Source organism: Rattus rattus, chromosome 8 (genome assembly GCF_011064425.1).
Source record: "Rattus rattus isolate New Zealand chromosome 8, Rrattus_CSIRO_v1, whole genome shotgun sequence".
In the NCBI taxonomy this organism is placed as follows: domain Eukaryota; kingdom Metazoa; phylum Chordata; class Mammalia; order Rodentia; family Muridae; genus Rattus; species Rattus rattus.
Genome location: NC_046161.1, coordinates 56936579 through 56956303, shown reverse-complemented (window position 1 = coordinate 56956303; position 19725 = coordinate 56936579). Strand labels below are relative to the sequence as shown.

The window sequence follows — 19725 nt, the reverse complement described above, 5'->3', positions numbered from 1 at the left end:
TGTACATACATGCACACATACACACTCTCACACATACAAGTGCACACATGCACATAAACACAGGTACACCTGTACATACCTACACACGTACTCATGTACATACATGCACACGTACATACTCTCACACATACACAAGAGCACACATGCACATAAACACAAGTACACATGTACTTATACACACACACGTGCACCTACAGGCACACATATACACTCTCACACATATACAAGTACACATGCACATACACACACATGCACTTACAAATACACACACATATATGTACATACACATACACACATTCATATACACATGTGCATGAATACATACTTTGCTTCTTGGGAATGCAAGCTCCTTTCCATCCCTTCAGTGTCCTGAAAAGATGACCTATATCATTGTCCCATGGTTTCTGACCTGCCACAGAACCACCTGTCCCCACCACAGCTGAAAGGACACCATCCACATAGGGTGGCTCCCTGTGAGAGATTCTCAGCAAATGGCAGGAGGGCAGGTGGGCAGGAGGGCAGGTGGGTAGGTGGGTAGGAGGGCAGGTGGGCAGGCGAGCAGGAGGGCAGGCGGGCAGGTGGGCAGGAAGGCAGGTAGGGTAGGTGGGTAGGAGGGCAGGTGGGCAGGCGGGCAGGAGGGCAGGCGGGCAGGTGGGCAGGAGGGCAGGTGGGTGGGTGGGTGGGAGGGCAGGTGGGCAGGCAGGCAGGAGGGCAGGCGGGCAGGAGGGCAGGCAGGCAGGTGGGCAGGAGGGCAGGTGGGTGGGTGGGTGGGAGGGCAGGTGGGCAGGTGGGTGGGAGGGCAGGAGGGCAGGTGGGCAGGTGGGTAGGAGGGCAGGAGGGCAGGTGGGTAGGAGGGCAGGAGGGCAGGTGGGCAGGAGGGCAGGAGGGCAGGTGGGCAGGTGTTTAGAGAAGGGGTGTTGGATGACTGAACCTCAGATGGAAAGTGTTGCTGGGAGGGTTAGGTGGGTACCCCGTGTGGGTAAGCCCTTGCACAATGAAAGCCACCTCTGTGGATGCCATGGTATATCCAGGGTGCAGTCAGCTGCCTAGAGAAGGCAGAGTTTGTGGCAGAGCTCTGAACAAGGAAGTAAAGCTGTGCCGTGTGTGGGCTTGTTGTATGACCTTGTGACCTTACTTGGACTGTGTGAGCTTCAGTGAGTTCATCTCCCAGAGAGCTGTGAGGAAGGTATCGGGACACATCTAAGGAAGATCTGTGCTGCCCTCCAGGCATGCCAGGGGGTATGGGCTCACCCCAAGTGACTCACTGCAGCACACTCCGGGCAGAGGACAAACCAAAGGGGCTGTAGGCTGAGTACCTTGCCTCTGTTCTAGGCAGGGTCACTCTGTCCAATGTGTCTGAGAGGAAGGACAACATGCGCCTCGGCCTGAGCCTTACCACCAACCCCAAGGACAGCAGCTTCCTGGTAAGAGCACCAGCCCTACTGCTGTCGCCAGCCTTGCTGCCTGCACAGCCGCACTGCACAGGGTGTGGGGCCCAGCCATACATCCCACACACATGCTCTGTGCACCCTCTGCATAACTGTCCCTTCCACCCTCCACATGGCCCATCCCTACAGACCACCAGGGACAGGTCCTGCATTGGTGTGGGTCTTCTGTTGGCTGAGCCCTTCGTTTCGGTGGAGAGTCCAGAAAGATAAAAAGGGTTGAACCTTTTTGTGTCTGTACCTGGGGAGTGGCATGGGAGCTGGGCTCCCTTCTCAGTGGCCTTGCCTCCCAGGGAAACCTATCTTTGGCTCTTGGCTAAGAGCCTGACCCAGTGGTTTGGGCAGCAAATTCCACAGAACAGAAGCATTCTTCTTTCTCCTTCTCCTAGTAAAAGTGTCATTGGGCCCACGCCTGGAAATTTGCCCAGTGAGGGCCTTTACAGACAAGAACCACCCTAGCGATTCTTTGTCATCCCTACAGATGACAGGCTTCCTCAGGTCTCACCTGGTGTATGGGGTGGGCCCCAGATGACAGGGTGGAGAACAGGGAATCGAGGTTCCGCTGTTCCCCCATTATACCTGAAGCCAAGGGCACTGCAGTGAGACAGAGAGTTCAGTGGGACTCAGGTCTCACACACTAGGAACGCCAGTACTCAGATAAAGAAGTCTGCCTTCAGTCCTGGAGAGTGAGGCTCGCCCTGTCTGAAGCCCTGTGACTGGGCTCAGTGCTGTGCTGTTTCACAGGCCTGCAGCCCTCTCTGGTCACACGAGTGTGGAAGCTCCTACTACACCACTGGCATGTGCTCCCGGGTCAACTCCAACTTCAGATTCTCCAAGACGGTGGCCCCGGCACTTCAGAGTGAGTACCTTAAAGGCACTGCCAGGTACTGAGGGAGTCCAAGGAGGAGGCTTCCGGCTCTGCCCACCACTATCTTGTACCTACAGGGCAGCATGTAGGTTCTATGACTGCTTTAGCTCTCTGGATGATCTGAGAGGAGTCACTTCTAGCTGGTCCCCTATAAGGTCCTCATCCCAGGCTTCTTCCCCCACAGCGTGATGTCTGATAACAAGTTAGCTAAACTTACGAAAACCATCCTGGTATCTGCGAAAGTTTCTGGTAGAATCTTGGGCACGGAGGGAGGTTGCCAGGTCACCATGAACAACAGGCCAAGCTGAGACATCCTTCATTTAGACTACAGTTCCCTGAAATCCTGCAGTGGGGAAGTCCATGGGTGGAGAGCCAACGAGAACAGAATTAACCTGGGTGATGGTTACACCAAGTCAGCTCTCCTGGGCAGCTTGCCCAGAGCCTCGCGTACACAAATCCTCCCCATCCCTCACAAGCAAACATGGGGAGTTAGAAGCCTAGACTTCTTGGCTCTGAGCCTCACTGTTCTCTCTGGACTAAACATCCTCAGTAAGCAGCTGTTGTCTGCTTATGCAGCACTAGGGGATTAGCACCTCTGGCTCAGGCGGCCTCTCCTCAACACTGGCTGCCAGGGCAGAGAAAGGGCAAAACATTTTCCAGTCAGGCTCGAGAGCTGTCTTCCATAGGGTGGGGAGGCACAAGGTTCATTCACACATTATCCCTAAAGGCAGTTCAGTAACACAAGGAAGGTCAGGGCGTGTGAAGTTTCTCAGGGAGCGGAGCATCATGGGACATCACGGCCCTGACATTACTGTCTGCAGCTGTTTGAGATGCTGTCTGCTGGGCAAAGGCATCACTCCCCTGGAACTATAGCAGGATACCCTTTACATAGTTTCTCAGGCTGAGGAGATGGCTCAGTCAGCAAAGTGCTTGCCATGCAACTGTGAAGACCTGAGTTCCATCCCCAGCATCCACATGAAAAGCACAACCCTAGCACTGGGGAGGAAGAGGAAGGCGGCTCCCTGCTAGCCAGTCAGTCTAGGCAAATCTGAGAGCTCCAAGCTCAGTAAGAGACCTGGTGTCACAAAATACAGAGAAGAGTGATTGAGGGAGATGCCTGATGTTGACATACACCCATACAAGCACGCACGCGCGCGCGCGCGCGCGCGCGCACACACACACACACACACACACACACACACACACACACACACAAATCTTACTGACCTATAAACAGGTTCTTCCCAAGGTGTTTTTTAATTTTTTTATTTACTAGATTTACTGCCTAAGTGGTTTTTTGTTTGTTTTTTTGATTAGTTTGGTTTGGTTTTGGTTTTGGTTTTCTTAGACAGGGTCTCTACATACCCCTGACTGTCCTAGAATTTACTATGAAGACCGGTCTGGTCTCAAACCTACAGAGATAAATTTGCCTGTGGAATGCTGGGATAAAGGTGTGCACCACCACATGCAGAAAAATTTATTTTTTTATTCTATGTGTATTAATGCAAGCAGGTATGTGTACCATGTGCATGCCCGGTGCCCATAGAGGCCGAAAGAGGGCGTGGAATTGGACTTACAGATGGTGCAAACCACTGTGTGGTGTCGGGAACTGAGCCAGTGCCCTCTGCAGCAGCATCAAGTGACCTTATCCACCAAGCCATTTATCCAGCCCCCGCCCCACAAGCTGTCTTTTTAAAAACAATGAAATTAAAAGAGAAAGCAAGATAACAAATCAGTGATCCCCATGTCTCAAGGAGAGACATCCCAGATTGACCTCTGCCCCCAGAGGGAGAGAGCGGGGGACTGGACACAGTGTCACATGTCTATAATCCCAGCATTAGGGAAGTAGGACATCAGGAGTTAAAAGCCATCCTCAGTCAAAGAGCCAGTCCCAGGCCAGCCTGGGCAACATGAGACCCTGCCTTAGAAACAGGGGGAGGGGGGCTGAGGCTGGAGAGATGGCTCAGTGGTTAAGAGCACTGACTGCTCTTCCAGAGGTCCTGAGTTCAAATCCCAGCAACCACATGGTGGCTCACAGCCATCTGCAATGGGATCCTCTTTTGGTGCATCTGAAGACAGCTACAACATACTCATATACATTAAATAAATAAATCTTTAAAAAAAAAGAGGGGGATGAAAATAGGATCAGCTAAGACGTATTGAGCTCAGCCCTTTAGAAACATCTCATTAGCCCTTAATGACAACTCTTGGTTATTATGTGGCTCTTACAGGGCAGAAAGCCAAGAGCTGTCGCATGACAGCCCTTGGGTCACACAGCCAGTGAGTGGCAAGACCAGGAGTCACAGGCTAATGCCAGAGTGCACATTCCCAGCCTTCCCCCATGACTCCTCCATTAAAACCTGAAACCCATTCATCTGGCTTGCTCGTGGAAGACACCGCCTACCCAGGGACGTAAGGCAAATAGTCCTAAGGTCCTGTTCCAGCAGGAACAGTGACCCAGGAAGCACACTATTCAGTTCAGTCTCTGGTGGGGACTTCGGGGTGGGGACATAGCTCAGCTGGTGAAGTGCTTGCCATGAATGCATGAAGCCTTAACCTCCAGCACCCATGTAGAAGCTGGGCATGGAGATGCAAACTCACAATCCCAGCACCGGGGAAGCCAAGACAGGAGAGATGCCTGGGGGCTTCTTGGCAGCCCAATAAGAAAATAAGAAAAGTGGGCTTCAGACCCCAAGGGGACACCCTGTAAAAGCAGAAATAAGCTGGATGGCTCCTGAGAAATTATACTCAAGGCTGACCTCTGACCTCTATATGTGCGTCTGCGTGTGTGCGTGCATACGCCAGCATATGCACAAAGAAGAAAAGTTTCTTTAAGCGACATTGGTTGTTCAATGGCCCTGACTGTATCCCTGCTCCCAGGGTGCCAGACTTATATGGACATTGTCATTGTCTTGGACGGCTCCAACAGCATCTACCCCTGGGTGGAGGTCCAACACTTCCTCATCGAGATCCTGACAAAGTTCTACATCGGCCCTGGCCAGATCCAGGTGAGTGTCTGCAGACCTTCCCTCTGCTGGGCAAGAAACCCACGGCCCGAGTGGTCCTCCTGCACTGGGAAGCATCTTCCCATGAAATGGAAGGACTGCCAGCCAGCACTGGGACCCGCCACCTCAGACTCCCATTGCTGTTGGGCACACCAAGGGCACCTTCAGGGGGAGACTCCACTCACGAAGATGACCACTGGAAAGTCGTAAGTCAGGAAACGGAGAAAAGGCATAGAAAGAATGTGCAGAAAAGCTGGGGAGACTCAGGCATGTGGACCCTGGGGAGACTCAGGCACGTAGACTGAGTGGAGAAGTGACGTGGAGTAGACCCCAGCTGCCAGCACATCTGTGAAACACGGATGGATAGGCGTATGTTATTTCCTAGCATTTTAGCTGGACAAAGACCAAGAGACCAAAGTGTCAAAGTAGCAGGCGTGAACTCTAAGAATTCTTTCTATTCCCAAGAAGTGACCCAATTTCCAAAAAGAATCCATGAAAAAAATGCCAGGTGTGGCGGTGTGTGTTCGGAATCCCAGTCCTGGGAGGTAGAGGCCAATCAGTCTGACCTGATTGGCAAGCACCAGCTCAATGACAGACCCTGTCTCAAAAGACGTGGATGACTTCCTGAGGATAACATCTGAGAGTTTCCTCCAGCTTCACCAACATCACACATACAGACATACACATACTCCACACAGATATAACACACACACACACACACACATACCACACACATACTCCACACAGATATAACACACACACACACACACACCACACGCCATACAAACACATACATATACTCCACATACATATACCACATACACATACACCACACACACACACCATACAAACACATACATATACTTCACATAGATATACCACATACACACCCACCACACACACATACACACACAAACACACATACTCTACACACATATGCTACATACACACACACACACCACACACATCATACACACATACATATACTTCACATAGATATACCACATACACACTCACCACACACAAATACACATACTCTACACACATATGCTACATACATACACACACACACCATACACACATACATATACTCCACACAGATATACCACATACACACACACCACACACCACACACACACATCATACAAACACATACATATACTACACATAGATATACCACATACACACACACCACACACACACATACACACACAAACACACTCCACACACATATGCTACATACATACATACACACACACACACCACACACACACCATACACACATACATATACTCCACACAGATATACCACATACACACACACCACACACATACACACATACACAAACACTTATTCCACACACATATACCACATACATACACAGGAATGTGAACACACCACATACACACACACGTATATCACATATACATACAGGAATGTGGGCACACTCACACACATGCACACACACAGATTTTTTTAAATGAACTTTCTAACATGTAGGGCTGCTAACGGGAACAAACTCCTGCAGTAACAAGCCCCCTCCCACCAGAAGATCGTCCTTTGGTGCACTGCGGTAAATACCCAGTATTCAAAGGGTTCTTGGACCCAGTAAACTTGGTGAGCTCACCCGACAGTAATGCAGTATCTCCGAGATACCAGTTCTATGGCTCAGTGTTTATTCTGAAGCCAACAGTACTGAAACATTATCCACTTTGAAAATGCCAGGCCTCCTCTGGTCTGTTTCAGGAGCTCCACCCTTTGGAGGTTAAGTGATTCCTTCACAGGGTCACACATCAGATCCTGCATATCAGATTTACATCACCATCCACAACAGTAGCAGCATCACAGTTACAAAGTGGCAGTGAAAAGAATCGTATGGCTGGGGGTCACCACAACATGAGGATCGCAGCATTAGGAAGGTTGAGGGACATTGCTAAAAAGAGTTTAATCGACAGCTCAGTGATGCTCCCCACACACTGCCCCTGATACATTCTAGGGAGTGGGGACACGAGTGGAGCTTGGGTGTATAGGAATACATGTATGTGTTCATGTGGATATGTACATGGGTGCATACACATATATGTACACATGTATGTGAGTATGTGTGGAGGTTGACATCAGCTGTCTTCCTCTATTGCTCTCTGCAGTTTTTGAGACTGAGTTTCTCACTGAACCTGGAGTTCATTGGCTCAGCTAGGCTGACAGAACAGAGAGCTCTAGGGATCCACCAGCTTCTGCCCTTGGGATCAGCACCACACCCAGCACCTGACAGTCCTTTCATCACCAAGTCCCCTTTTCAGTGTGCCCCGGGTTTGTCCCATCCAGCCGTTCCCAGAACAGCTTCTTTCCCTTGTGCCATGGGAAGGGTGGGAAGAGTGACTCCTCGCAGAGGAGCCCCCGCAAATGGAGGCCTGAGCTTCAGGTTTCTGCTGCCCTTGCTCGGATTTGCAGGTCGGAATAGTTCAGTATGGAGAAGACGCCGTCCATGAGTTCCACCTTAACGACTACAAATCTGTAAAAGATGTGGTGGAAGCCGCCAGCCACATTGAACAGAGAGGAGGGACGGAAACCCGCACGGCATTTGGCATTGAATTTGCACGGTAAAAATGTGCGCGTGTGTGTGTGTTTGCATGCATGTGTGTAAATCTCAGATATTGTTTTGGCTAGCCCTGCTGTGCACAAAGGCCCCCACCATTTGGTGCTTTCAAAGTAGCAACTTGTTAATTCCTCAAAGTTCCAATGGTGGGCTGAGCTCAGCTGCTTGGTTCTCTCTTGGGTCTTCTCACCTGGTTATGATCTGCATTCAACTAAAACTGCTGTCACCAGAAAGGTCACCTAGGCTAGACATACAATACAGAACATCCATGCCACCATCAACAAGAGCACAGCAGCAACTGATGATCTGAGTACCCAACTGTGGTGATTTGAATATGCTTGGCTCATGGAGTAGCACTATTAGGAGGTGTGGCCTTGTTGGAGTAGGTGGCCTTGTTGAAGGAATTGTGTCGATGTGGAGATGGGCAATGAGACCCTCCTTCCAACCATGTGGAAGCTAGTCTTCTTCTAGCGGCCTTCAGATTGAAATGCAGAATTCTCAGCTCCTCCTGCACCATGCCTGCCTGGATGCTGCCACGTTCCCACCTTGATGATAATGGACTGAGCCTCTGAACCTGTAAGCCAGCCCCAATTAAATTATAAGAGTTGCCTTGGTCACGGTGTCTGTTCATAGCAGTAAAACCCTAACATGGTTATCCACCAACCATGGTCATCTGGCTTGGTTTTCTGTATTCTTACAGTGGTCTCTCAGTTCTTGTCTTCTTGAAGGAGACAATGTGATCCAAGAGACAGAAGTTTATTCACAAAGCAAAGTGAATACCCAAGAGGGAGTCTGGAATGAGCTGCCCCAATGTTGGGAGCACCCCTGTAAGTTCTGCTTTGTGGCTACTTCTAAGTGTTTATGAATATTTGTGATGGATCATGTCTTAGTCAGTGTTCTATTGCTGTGAAGAGACACCATGGTCACAGCATTTCTTATTAAGGAAAACATTTCATGGAGCTTGCTTACAGTTTCTGAGGTGTAGTCCTGTAACATCACAGTGTGGGAGCACGGAGGCATACAGGGAGACATGGGGCTGGAGAAGTAGTTAAGAGTTCCACATCTGGGTCAGGCAGTAGGAAGAGGAGACACTGAGGTTGGCCTGGGTTTTTGAAACCTCAAAGCCCACGCTCAGTGACACAATTCCTCCACCAAGACTACACTCCTCATTCCAATTGTGCCACTCCCTAAGCATTCAAATATGGGAGCCATTCTTATTCAAACCACCACAGATCGGGTCTCCTTTTTAGGGTATTCCTTCCCATGAACCTCACAACAGGAAGATGGGCTTCAAAACCACAATGCAAGTGATATTATAATAGGTACACATGTGTGGACCAATGACCTGAATGTTAGCCTCTGACATATCAGGACCAACCTAACTGCAGCTTTACGAATGTTTGAGCATAAAGGGGTACTCTGATCATCTACAAATACTGCTGTCCAAATCCAGCTGCTGTCTTCCTCAGTTGCTTCAAAGCTAACTCCTTTGCCTACTCAGTACTATATCATGGTACTAAGGAGTTCCCAAGACCCTCAGCAGAAGCTAAGAGAGTGCCTATGACCTAGCCAAGAGGTTCCTGAGTGTGACTTCCAAAATGTTCCATTACCAAAGCAAGTTATCAAGATCCAGGTCCTAAACAAAGGTATGATTCTCCTTGATGGAGGACTGGCTGGGTCAAATGGAAGAAAGGCCATTGGGGAGTGAGGTGGCATGCAGTCAACTTTGGAAAACACATTCTGTCATAGTCTATAGTCTACAGAAAGTATGAGGGCTTGGGGATGTAGCCCAGGTGGAAAGGGCTTGCTCAGCATAAATGAAGCCCTAGGTTCAATCCCCAGCACGGCACTCACTGGATTTGGTAGTGTAAGCCTGAAACACCAGGATCAGTGGGACAATGTTTGCCTAATATGGATGGGTGAAGCCGACTTCAATCCTGAGCCCCTGAGCAGCTAAGGGAGGGAGGGAGGGAGGGAAGAAGATACGAGAAAAGCATGTTGGTTCTGAGTGCAGAACCTGTCTATTTGGTATGTGTCATTGGTGGCTTGTGACAGACAATCTAACTTCTGAGGTGGTAAAGAGACTCGTTCCTTAGGACTCACACCAGAAAGCACTCACCCAGCTACATGTTACCTCCAAACATGGGGATTAAGAAGCTTATTCTAGTGATGTCACTGCTGAAAACCCTGTGGTTACCCCCCCTCCCGGCCCACATCCCACGTAATCAGCCAGCCAGTATTAAAGGTCTCACCGTCCAAGGCCTAAGCACCTACCTTGACAACGTGAGAATCACTTCTATTTTATATGTTTAGATTGTACAGCCATTAGTATGACTTCCACTATAGTCATTGAGGCCACAACCTCATTGCCTTACGGTCCCACCTCTTCAGAGTTGGTGATGTGTTTGGCAGAACCCCACAGTGTGGGGCCCATTTAGATGGAGCAGGATTTCATGTGGTCAGATCACAACTTTTCCAACCTCAGCGGGACTCCTGATGACGTCACCACGGGACTCCTGATGACGTCACCACACAGCTCCGGAGCTTCTGTTTGTGAATAACACTTCCTTCCCTCAGTGATGGCTCTCTACTCTTCCTCACACAGAATGGGCCGTTTTGCTCTTTGGCCATCACTAGATTGAATACTGAGACTTGCAGTCTTTTCTGATTGGCGATGATGGAAGCCAGTGACCACAGAGCTGTCACTTTCCCATTCGGAAGCTAAGTGACTCGTGTGGGGATAAAGGTCACTCACTGACTTGGGTTCATTTTGCAGCCGTCCAACCTCAAGTCCGAGATGTGACATGACTCACAGGGCAGTTTGAGCATCTCGGGGCCCAGGAGCACTCCTGGGATTGCAATCCCAGCTCCAGCAATGTTTTCCTAACGTTGGAACCTGCCATGTTTTGGTCCCAAATTATAGCTAAGGCTTTGATTGAGGGATGTGTGGATTGATTTGCAGAACTTGGATGGAACCGTGACCTTATTGTTCTAGATATGTGTTCTGCAGCTGAGCTGTTTTTCCAGTCTTAATTGCTTTTTCTTGAGACAAGGTCTTGCTACACAGCCCAGGCTAGACTCAAGCTCTTGAGTGGTTGCAATTGTAGGTTTGTACTATCAGACACTCACCAGCATCTTAAGGGGAGCAGTATTCTCTCCTCGCTCCGTTATCTCCAATTTGTTCTGTGGTTGTTCACTTGGTTTTGTTTTGTGTTTTTGTTTTTGTCTTTGTTTGTTTTTTTTTTCCCTGTGGAACTACTTCAAGGTCAAGATCTAAGCTGCAGATTCAAGGGGTTACAAAGATGGCAATCTGTGGTCCCTGACCTTGGTGGCCTCCAACCAGCCGGGGGCTCTCAATGTTAAGTCAAATTTGAGAGGCATGACCTCCTCCAGGGAGGCCCGTTAATATGGGGGGCAGGGTTGCCCCCACTGAGAGTGACCTTGAGCTGAGCTGAAGATGCTGACCAACCAGGGGACTGCAAGGGAGCATCATGGGTTCAGTAGGCAGCCCTGAGGCTCAGTATAGGCCTAGCACCTTCTAGAAATCAGCAAGGGGCCCAGTGTGTACCAAGGGGAGTGAACAGTCACAGAGGTGACAGGGGACCACCAAGAACCTGTTACCTCTGTCAAGACCTACGCGGGGATAAAAAGACAGCTCAGCAGTGAAGAGCACTTGTCACTCTTGCAGAAGACCTAGGCTCGGTTCCTAGAACCCATGTGGTGGCTCTCGACCATCTGTAACTCCAGTTCCAGGGGATCTGATGCCCTCTTCTGATAACCTCAAACACCAGGCACATACATGGTGCACACATCTACATGCAGACAAACAAACATACACATAAATAAAAAATAAAGAAATAGTTTTTTTTAAAAAGGAGAGAAGAAAGAAAGAAAGGAAGAAAGGGAGGAAGGAAGGAAGGAAGGAAGAAAGGGAGGAAGGAAGGAAGGAAGGAAGGAAGGAAGGAAGGAAGGAAGGAAGGAAGGGAGGAGAGCTAGTTAGTTCCAGGACTTCCCTAAGAAAAATTTAGCCAGTGCTGGTTTGGGCAGGAAATGGGCTACATTTCCATGATGTCTGCTCTCTAGAATGGTGCCACCAGCTGCAAGTGCAAAATTCTTCTGGAAGAATTTGTAATCTAATTTACAAAGGAGAAAACCCAAGTCCCTTTACATAACACACAATCACAATTTAAACCCCACTGTGACAGACTCAGAGAGAGGCACACGCTAGTCACCATGTGGAAACATGTTTCTGGGTTTATCTTGGCTCCATACTCAGTGAAATGTTGCCCTGCACCAGACTGTTTCTTATTACTTTTATTTATTTAGTGTGTGTGTGTGCGTGCACATGTCTGAACACTTGTGCCACAGTGTGCATGTGGAGACCAGAGGACAACTTGCGGGAGTCCCTTCTCTTTGTCTCCTTCCACCATGTCAGCCCCAGGGCTTAGACACAAGTTGCCTGGGTTGGTGGCATGTGCCCTGATGAGCCGCCTTGCTGGTCCCTGGTGCTGTACGTTTTTGCATGGAGTTTTCTTCCCAGATCTAACCCTTCAGTGAAGACAGAGAAAGATCTAGAATGTCCTTTGAGATAACTGATTTCTTCCTCCATGAGAGTGAGCTTCAGCCCAAACTCTAGCCATGCTGTGTGTCCTGTGGCCCTTCCATGACTCATACTAAAATTCTTAGGTTTTTCTGAGCCATCACATCCAGAATATGTTAGAGCTGCTGAGAGTGTCAGGTGGCGTTTGCTTTTCACAGCTTCCTCCTGACAGACTGAAGAAGCTCTGAACTCACTCAGTCCAGGAGGTGTGACTCTCGAGCCATATGCATCAGCCAATAGCTGGCCAGCACACAAAGAGTCGCTCTGTGTCCTAAGCCTTCTGATCCTGGGACTTGCTACTGTAAAACTTAAGTCAGTGGGCCGTCTTTCCTGCCTTGCTGACCACCAGAACCGCAGGAATTACTGGTGTCTGATGTGACATTCAGTTTTAAATCTTTATTGTTAAAATCTACCACCTGCAAGGTCAGACGCTCAGAGACATGCCTGAACCTCTCAGTCTAAAATGCCATAGATGCACCGAGAGCCAGTTTCTCATTCTTTGACACACTGGATCATCAGGTTAAGAACCTCTTGGCCAGGCTGCCTGGGCTGACAAGAGATTTAAAAAGAAAATCAGAGAAATATCTTCTGTGAATTTGATGTTTAGTATTTCCACAAATAGAGAGGAAGGATGCTGGTGGGGAGTCAGAAGTTTATGCAGTAACATCGCACATGTGCTATGGGCCAGAGGTTAGGATGTTAACTCCCCAGGCAGTCAACCTGCCTTAGGGAAGGGGCGTGTGAGTCTGAACATCCTGTACACTGTTAAGAATGTCAATGCCAGGGCTGGAGAGATGGCTCAGCGGTTAAGAGCACTGACCGCTCTTCCAGAGGTCCTGAGTTCAATTCCCAGCAACCACATGGTGGCTCACAACCATCTGTAAAGAGATCCGATGCCCTCTTCTGGTGTATCTGAAGACAACTACAGTGTACTTATATATAATAAATGAATAAATTTAAAAAAAAAAAAAAAAGAATGTCAATGCCAGCACAGGGCGATACTCAGCTGGGCAAGCACGAGACCAGAATTCAGAGCTTCAGCACCCATGTAAATGCCAAGTGGACATGGCTGCTGCCTGTAATCCCAGTGGGAGTCAGAGGGCTCCCTAGAGCAAGATGGATAGACAAGCCAAAGACCCTGCCTCTGTGTATAGCCTGTAGAGTGAACCAGAATAACACCCGATATTGAACTCTGGTGTACACACAGACACACACAGACACTCATACACACACATATGAACACACTGTGTATAACATCACACATGGAAAAGTAGAAAGAAAAAGGGAAGGAAAAGGGAGGAAGAGGAAGGAAGGAAGGAAGGAAGGAAGGAAGGAAGGAAGGAAGGAAGGAGAGAAGTTGGTCCCCAGGCCATACCAAGTGTCTGATCTCATGGGTCTAGATGGGGCACAAGCATCAAAAATGCTTAAACCTCCCAAGAGATTCTAAGGTGTTTGTGCAGCCAGGTTTCTAGCCACTGACTTATCCCACTCAGGGTTGCCCACCCGTGATTCCCTCTCCTCCCCATCACTCTGCCTACCAAAACAACAGGGCTGTGACTCAAAGAGGGCTTATACTTTTTAAACAGCAGATCCGGAGCCAGGAGGAATGGTTCAGTTGGTAAAGTGTTTGCCACACAAGCATGAGGACCCGAGTTGAGATCTTCAGTGCCCACAGAGGACTGGCTGCATATCTGTAGTCCCAGTGCTTGGGAAGGGAAGACAGGCAGATTCTAGCAGCTACTGACAGGCTAGGTCTTGGCGAATCTGTGAGCTGTATGTTCAACAAGAGACTGTCTCGCAAAGATAAGATGGAGGAATGATATAGATGACCAGCCATCCCTCTAGCTTCTACATGCAAATGTTCACTCTCACACAAAAACACTGTACATGCACATGCACATCCAAGACCCAGCTGAGCAACTGTTGAGCCCCTAAGCTGTTGAGGTGCCCATGGGGACTCAGTTGTGGCTTTGGTGGCTGCCCCTTAGAGGAAGGACACCAGGCTGTCCCAACCCCACGTTCTTCTTCTGACCCACCCCTGTGTCTGGTTCCAGCTCAGAGGCTTTCCAGAAGGGCGGAAGGAAAGGGGCCAAGAAAGTAATGATTGTCATCACGGACGGGGAATCCCACGACAGCCCAGACCTGGAGAAGGTGATCCGGCAAAGCGAGAAGGACAACGTGACCAGATACGCCGTGGCCGTAAGTCCTGCCCCTGCGCGGGGATGCCAACTACACTCGAGATTCTGGCCTCACCCACCCACCCACACAAACACCACAGGCTGGGATTCTGGGAAGCGCGTCTCCGTAACAAGGCTCAAGCTGCGTCCTCTTTCGAAGAACAGGTTGAGCGGGCTGTGGAGAGGATATTTCTTCTTTTTCCAGGGAGTTTCAAAAAATAGGAAGTACCCCAATCCTCCCAGACTCCAGAACCCTAACTAACCCCACAGGGGTCTTATTGCTACCTCCAAAGAATATCTTTTTCAAAATGCCAGTGGCGCCTTAAGAAAGGCTGATGTCTGCAGTCCACCTCGGAATCTTTGGGGTCGGGCTCTATGGGTGTGTGGAGAAGTCAGTACTATATTCCGTTTTGTCGTCCCTGCCCTGTTCCCTGGCAGGTCTTGGGCTACTACAACCGCAGGGGGATCAATCCAGAGACTTTTCTAAACGAAATCAAATACATCGCCAGTGACCCTGACGACAAGCATTTCTTCAATGTCACGGATGAGGCGGCCTTGAAGGACATTGTTGATGCCCTTGGGGACAGGATCTTCAGCTTGGAAGGTGAACGACTTATAAATTTATACCTCAGTCCAAGGACTATAATTTCACCGAGCACCGAGCTTAGCAGAACCCGTTGCTTTACCCAAATTGCCCACTAGAGGGCACTACTCTGTTGGGTCTGACTGGGCTGGGTTCTCTGAGACTTGACTGCTGAGCACAACACGGGGTGGGGGCATTGAATTAGGGTTGCCAAACTTAGCCGACATATAATATAAGTGTTTATGACAGACTTATACTCAACAATTGTACACTGTTTCCCTAAGTTCAGATTCCACTGGGCAGTCTATATTTTATGTGTCAGCCTCAGTTTGAACCCAGTCAGGCTCCATTTCCTGACACAGACCGTACTATCCCTCAAAACCGTAGTTGAGCCTTGTGATGTGGCTCAATTAGAAGATTACTTACCTAACATACATAAAGCCCTGGTTTCAAGCACCAGCACTGCATAAACCAAGCAAGGAGTGCTTGCCTGTGATGGCAGGAGTTGCTGAATAAGGCCATCCTTGGCTACATGGTGAGCCTGGGCTATATGAAGCTCTGTCTCAAATAAAACAAGAGCATGATTTAATCCCCGAGTAGAGCAGCCTCTGGTCCCGCAAAGAATCCTGTTTGCTGAGGCCTCGTTCTTGCTGCGTATTTCTGAGATGGACCATTCTCACATGGGGTTCTGTGACGGACTGTTCTCACACAGAGTTCTCAGCATCTGTGGAAGTTATGGAAAGAAATAAGAGGCTTTGAGCATCCCAGAGCTTGAGAGGTCTGCAGTGTGTAGACTCAACAGACATGTGCAGAGACCACGCCTCCCAAGCTTGGGCTTGAGCCTTGACTCAGCCCTAGAATTTAGCTAGTCAAACCAGCAGGCCCTCCTGTGAATGGTCCCTTTCAGTGATGAGAATGTGGTCGTGATGGCTTGCTTGTTCAAGGGCCCCTCTGTGCAGTGGGCTTTCAGCACATGTGACCTTTCTTGTGTGAGTCCATAGTGGTGACCAGCCTCAGAAACCAGCAACCAAATCCTGTGGCCAATGGGAATGAGCAGTAGGAGTAACACTTCTTTCCCTAAACACACATGCACTTCACATGTTTTTGTTTGGTGTGCCCTACCCCACTACACATGCATATTAACAGTCATTTGTGAGCACATGTTCTGCTACATGGTTTATCCCAGGCTTTTTGCAGAACTGAGTAACTCTGCAGATGCACACACACATAGGAGCACACACATGCAGAAGCATTCACACATACACAGGCACACACACAAGCATGCACACACTCTTCAATAGTCATTGTTAACATTCAGTAACAGTGAGATGGTAAGGCAGAGTAGGCCTTGCCTCAGGGTTCCTCTCAGAAAAGAACTCAGTTCCCAAGGCACCCCAGGAAACAGGACCCATGGCTAAGAGCTGACATCTTCTTGTTCCTGTTTTAGGCACCAACAAGAATGAAACCTCTTTTGGTCTGGAGATGTCGCAGACCGGCTTTTCCTCACATGTGGTAGAGGTACAGAACCCTCTCCCTCTCCTGCTCATCCGTCCCCTCCCTCTCTCTTTTCTTATTTGTCCTGGTCTAGCTGCTATCCCACCCCCTATGGCTCTCTTGTCTCTTTCTTGATGTCTCTTTGCCTCCTAGAATCTTCTAAGGACTGGGATGGGGAAGTTAAGGTCTTTGACTTCTTTCTATTGTCTCCTGCCTGCTTCAGAAGCCCACTCACTGCACATGTTAAACACCCACCAACCCCCTGGCAAGAAGCAGAGTATGGAGTGGAGGTCCCTCCCAGGGCCCAAAGTCTCATTCAGTCCAGAGAATTCTATGCAAAACCTAGGTCAAATGACAAAACCAACAGCAAGTGCTTGATGGCCTCAGGTGACCTGTGCTAGCTGGGGCAGAGCTTACATCTGTGTGGGGGAGGGATCTACAGGTTCTAGCTTTAGCAGGTGGCTTGAAAAGTCCATCTCTGTTCAGACTCTGCATTGGACCACAGCAGTGCCCCAAAGTAAAGGCTACAGGTGTCGATAACAGTATGTAGCGTCAGGGGCCATGTTCACCTAAGACTTGACTGAAAGGGAGGCTGAACCTCCACAGAGAGACAAAGTCAGTGTTTCTGGAAAAATTTAATAAATGGACAAGTAACCCTGGGAGATGCATGTAGGGAAGCATGCCAACTCAGAGCATCTGTGTCAGGGTGTGTTCCTCCAGGTATGCTTCAGACAGCAAACAAACAGACAGAAAGACCTTCCAAGTAAAGGAGCGGCTCAGTGGTGGGCTACAAGGCCCAGCCATCGGGTTTCCGTTTTAAAGTCATGGTTTTCCAGAGCCAGGCCACCGGTGTCACAGTTGACAGCAACTGTCCTGTCCTAAGAACCCAGTGCCTCTGTTGTCAGAGGCATCCAGGTTGCTATAGAGACCGTGGCACTAGGTCTTTAGGGTCAGCCAGGCTGCTGTGGGCATCGAGGCAGTGTGCCCAGCCTTTCAGCTTGGGTCTGAATCCTGCACCACAGTGGGCCTGTTTATGGGAAAGCTCAGAGTCATAGTTGGACTTACTGCTACAGCAAAATACCTGACCAAAGGAACTTAGAGAGGGAGGAAGAGAGGGAGGGGGGAGGAGAGGAGGGAGAGGGCAGCAGGACTTATCTGTGCTCACACTTCAGAAATGCAGCCCATCGTTGCAGGGAAGGCACAGTGGCAGGAGCTAGGGACAGCTAACCACACTGTTTCCAGAGTCAGGAAGCCAAGAATGGATGCTATGCCCGGCCTGCTTTCTCCTCTGCATTCAGTGCTGGCCCCAAGCCCACGGAATGATTTAGGGTGTGCCTTCTCAGCTCAGTTAACTCAATCTAGACACCCCCTCACAGATACGCCCAGAGGTTTGTCTTCGAGGTGATTCCAGATCTGTCAAGTTATCAGTCAACCATATCCTGACTCCTCCTCCAGAGGTGGGCACGAACGACCTCCCAAAGCTACCATCTGAAAGTGTGGTAGGGAAACCCGAAGCTCCCTGGCCTGTTCAGTTCTGTGCAAAGAAAGGTCCCCAGCCCCACGGAGTATTGTGAGAGCAGAAGAAGACCCCCAGTCTCACCTGCCTCACTCTGGAAACAGAGTCTGGGCTGAAAGCAATGAAATAATAAGCAGGATCCAAGCCCACAGCACTGACAGACCCCCAGACATCACTGGGCATTCATAGAGTCCCACTGTCCCAGGTCAAGGACAGAAGATTAAGACCACAGGGGGAAAAAAAACCAGATAGCCAGAAACTCTAGTTTGCAAAAAGTAGAAAGAACATTCCAAGAAAAAAAAATGGCTACCAGGAAGGCTTGCTACAGATTCATGGTCCAACCTTGATGGTTTCACTGGCATCTGGAAATGAATGCAGAGATCACCCACCAGGAGTTTCAGTGGCTCTAACGAATGGCGGACTCCATGACAACTAGGGAGCCGAGTTGCATGACTATGCCAGGAAACTTCTAGGCGGGATCCCCACCTCCAAATAGAGAACAGACTCAAGTCTAAGGCTCCAAGGCCTTGGAGGAAGATGGAGGAAATTATAAACCAGTGACGCCGCCTTATGTGGGGGTGGGGGTGGGGTCCTAGAGATCTCGTCCTAATCAGGGTTCCATGAAAGCAACACCATTTTGACCCTCTGCAGTAACACCCTCCCCCATCCTGAAGTAATGTGGCTAAGAATGTCTCCAGACATTGCCAGGCATCGCCTGTGGGACAGAACCACCCCAGTCAGAAGCCAGGGCTCCAGACATTCTCTGGAATGGTCCCTACAGTTAAGGCCGTCCAGGTAGAGGCACCCCAGGCTGTGTCATGAAAGCTCGGGTTCCATGTCATGGAAGCCCATAATTCTAGGGTCTCTGGGAGCCCATAAATCAGGAAACGCAGACAGGCCCGTGAAGAAACGTGGGACGCCAGATGTTAGTCTTCCCAGATGATTCACCATCATTTCACAGCTGGGCCACACACCTGCCCTCCCCCACCAAAGGGCTGGGCTTTCCCCATGAATCTTCTGGGTTTATTTTTTTCCCCAGAGTCAGGGTCAGGGGGTCAGGGAGGGGGCTCATCTGGGAAAAGACTGTGACACAGGGAAATGTGTTTGGATGGCCTTCATGTACACACTCCCTAGTACACCTGTCCCCAACAAGGCCACTTTGGAGAAAGGTCGCTCACTGAGGACGCAAGGCTATCTGTAGCCAGGGTGCCTTGCTCCTGAAGTCCAATGCAGTCCTCAAACTCAACCCAGGGAGGGCGGAGAGTGCCCTCCCAGCAGGGCCAGGTGCCGGGTGGAGCTGGCCTTTCCCAGCACACCAGAGGTCCATGAAACGCCACAAGCACCTCTCCAAAAGCCTCACCAGAAGCCACAAAGTCGAGTGTGCAGCTGCTTGGCCTCAGCAAGCTGACAGGAAGAAAGGAACGCCCTCCTCCCATTGGTG

General features: G+C 49.6%; 1 protein-coding gene across 1 annotated transcript in view; it reads left to right on the top strand.

Annotated features, from left to right (window-relative positions):
• Itga11 (integrin subunit alpha 11) overlaps window positions 1-19725 on the top strand; it is a 106930-nt gene that overhangs the window by 50112 nt on the left and 37093 nt on the right. Inside the window, exons 4-10 of the mRNA XM_032910844.1 lie at window positions 1333-1424; window positions 2190-2304; window positions 5194-5321; window positions 7770-7918; window positions 14569-14713; window positions 15130-15295; window positions 16722-16792. Of these exons, the coding sequence (XP_032766735.1) occupies window positions 1333-1424; window positions 2190-2304; window positions 5194-5321; window positions 7770-7918; window positions 14569-14713; window positions 15130-15295; window positions 16722-16792 (866 nt within the window). The remainder of the gene's footprint in view (window positions 1-1332; window positions 1425-2189; window positions 2305-5193; window positions 5322-7769; window positions 7919-14568; window positions 14714-15129; window positions 15296-16721; window positions 16793-19725) is intronic.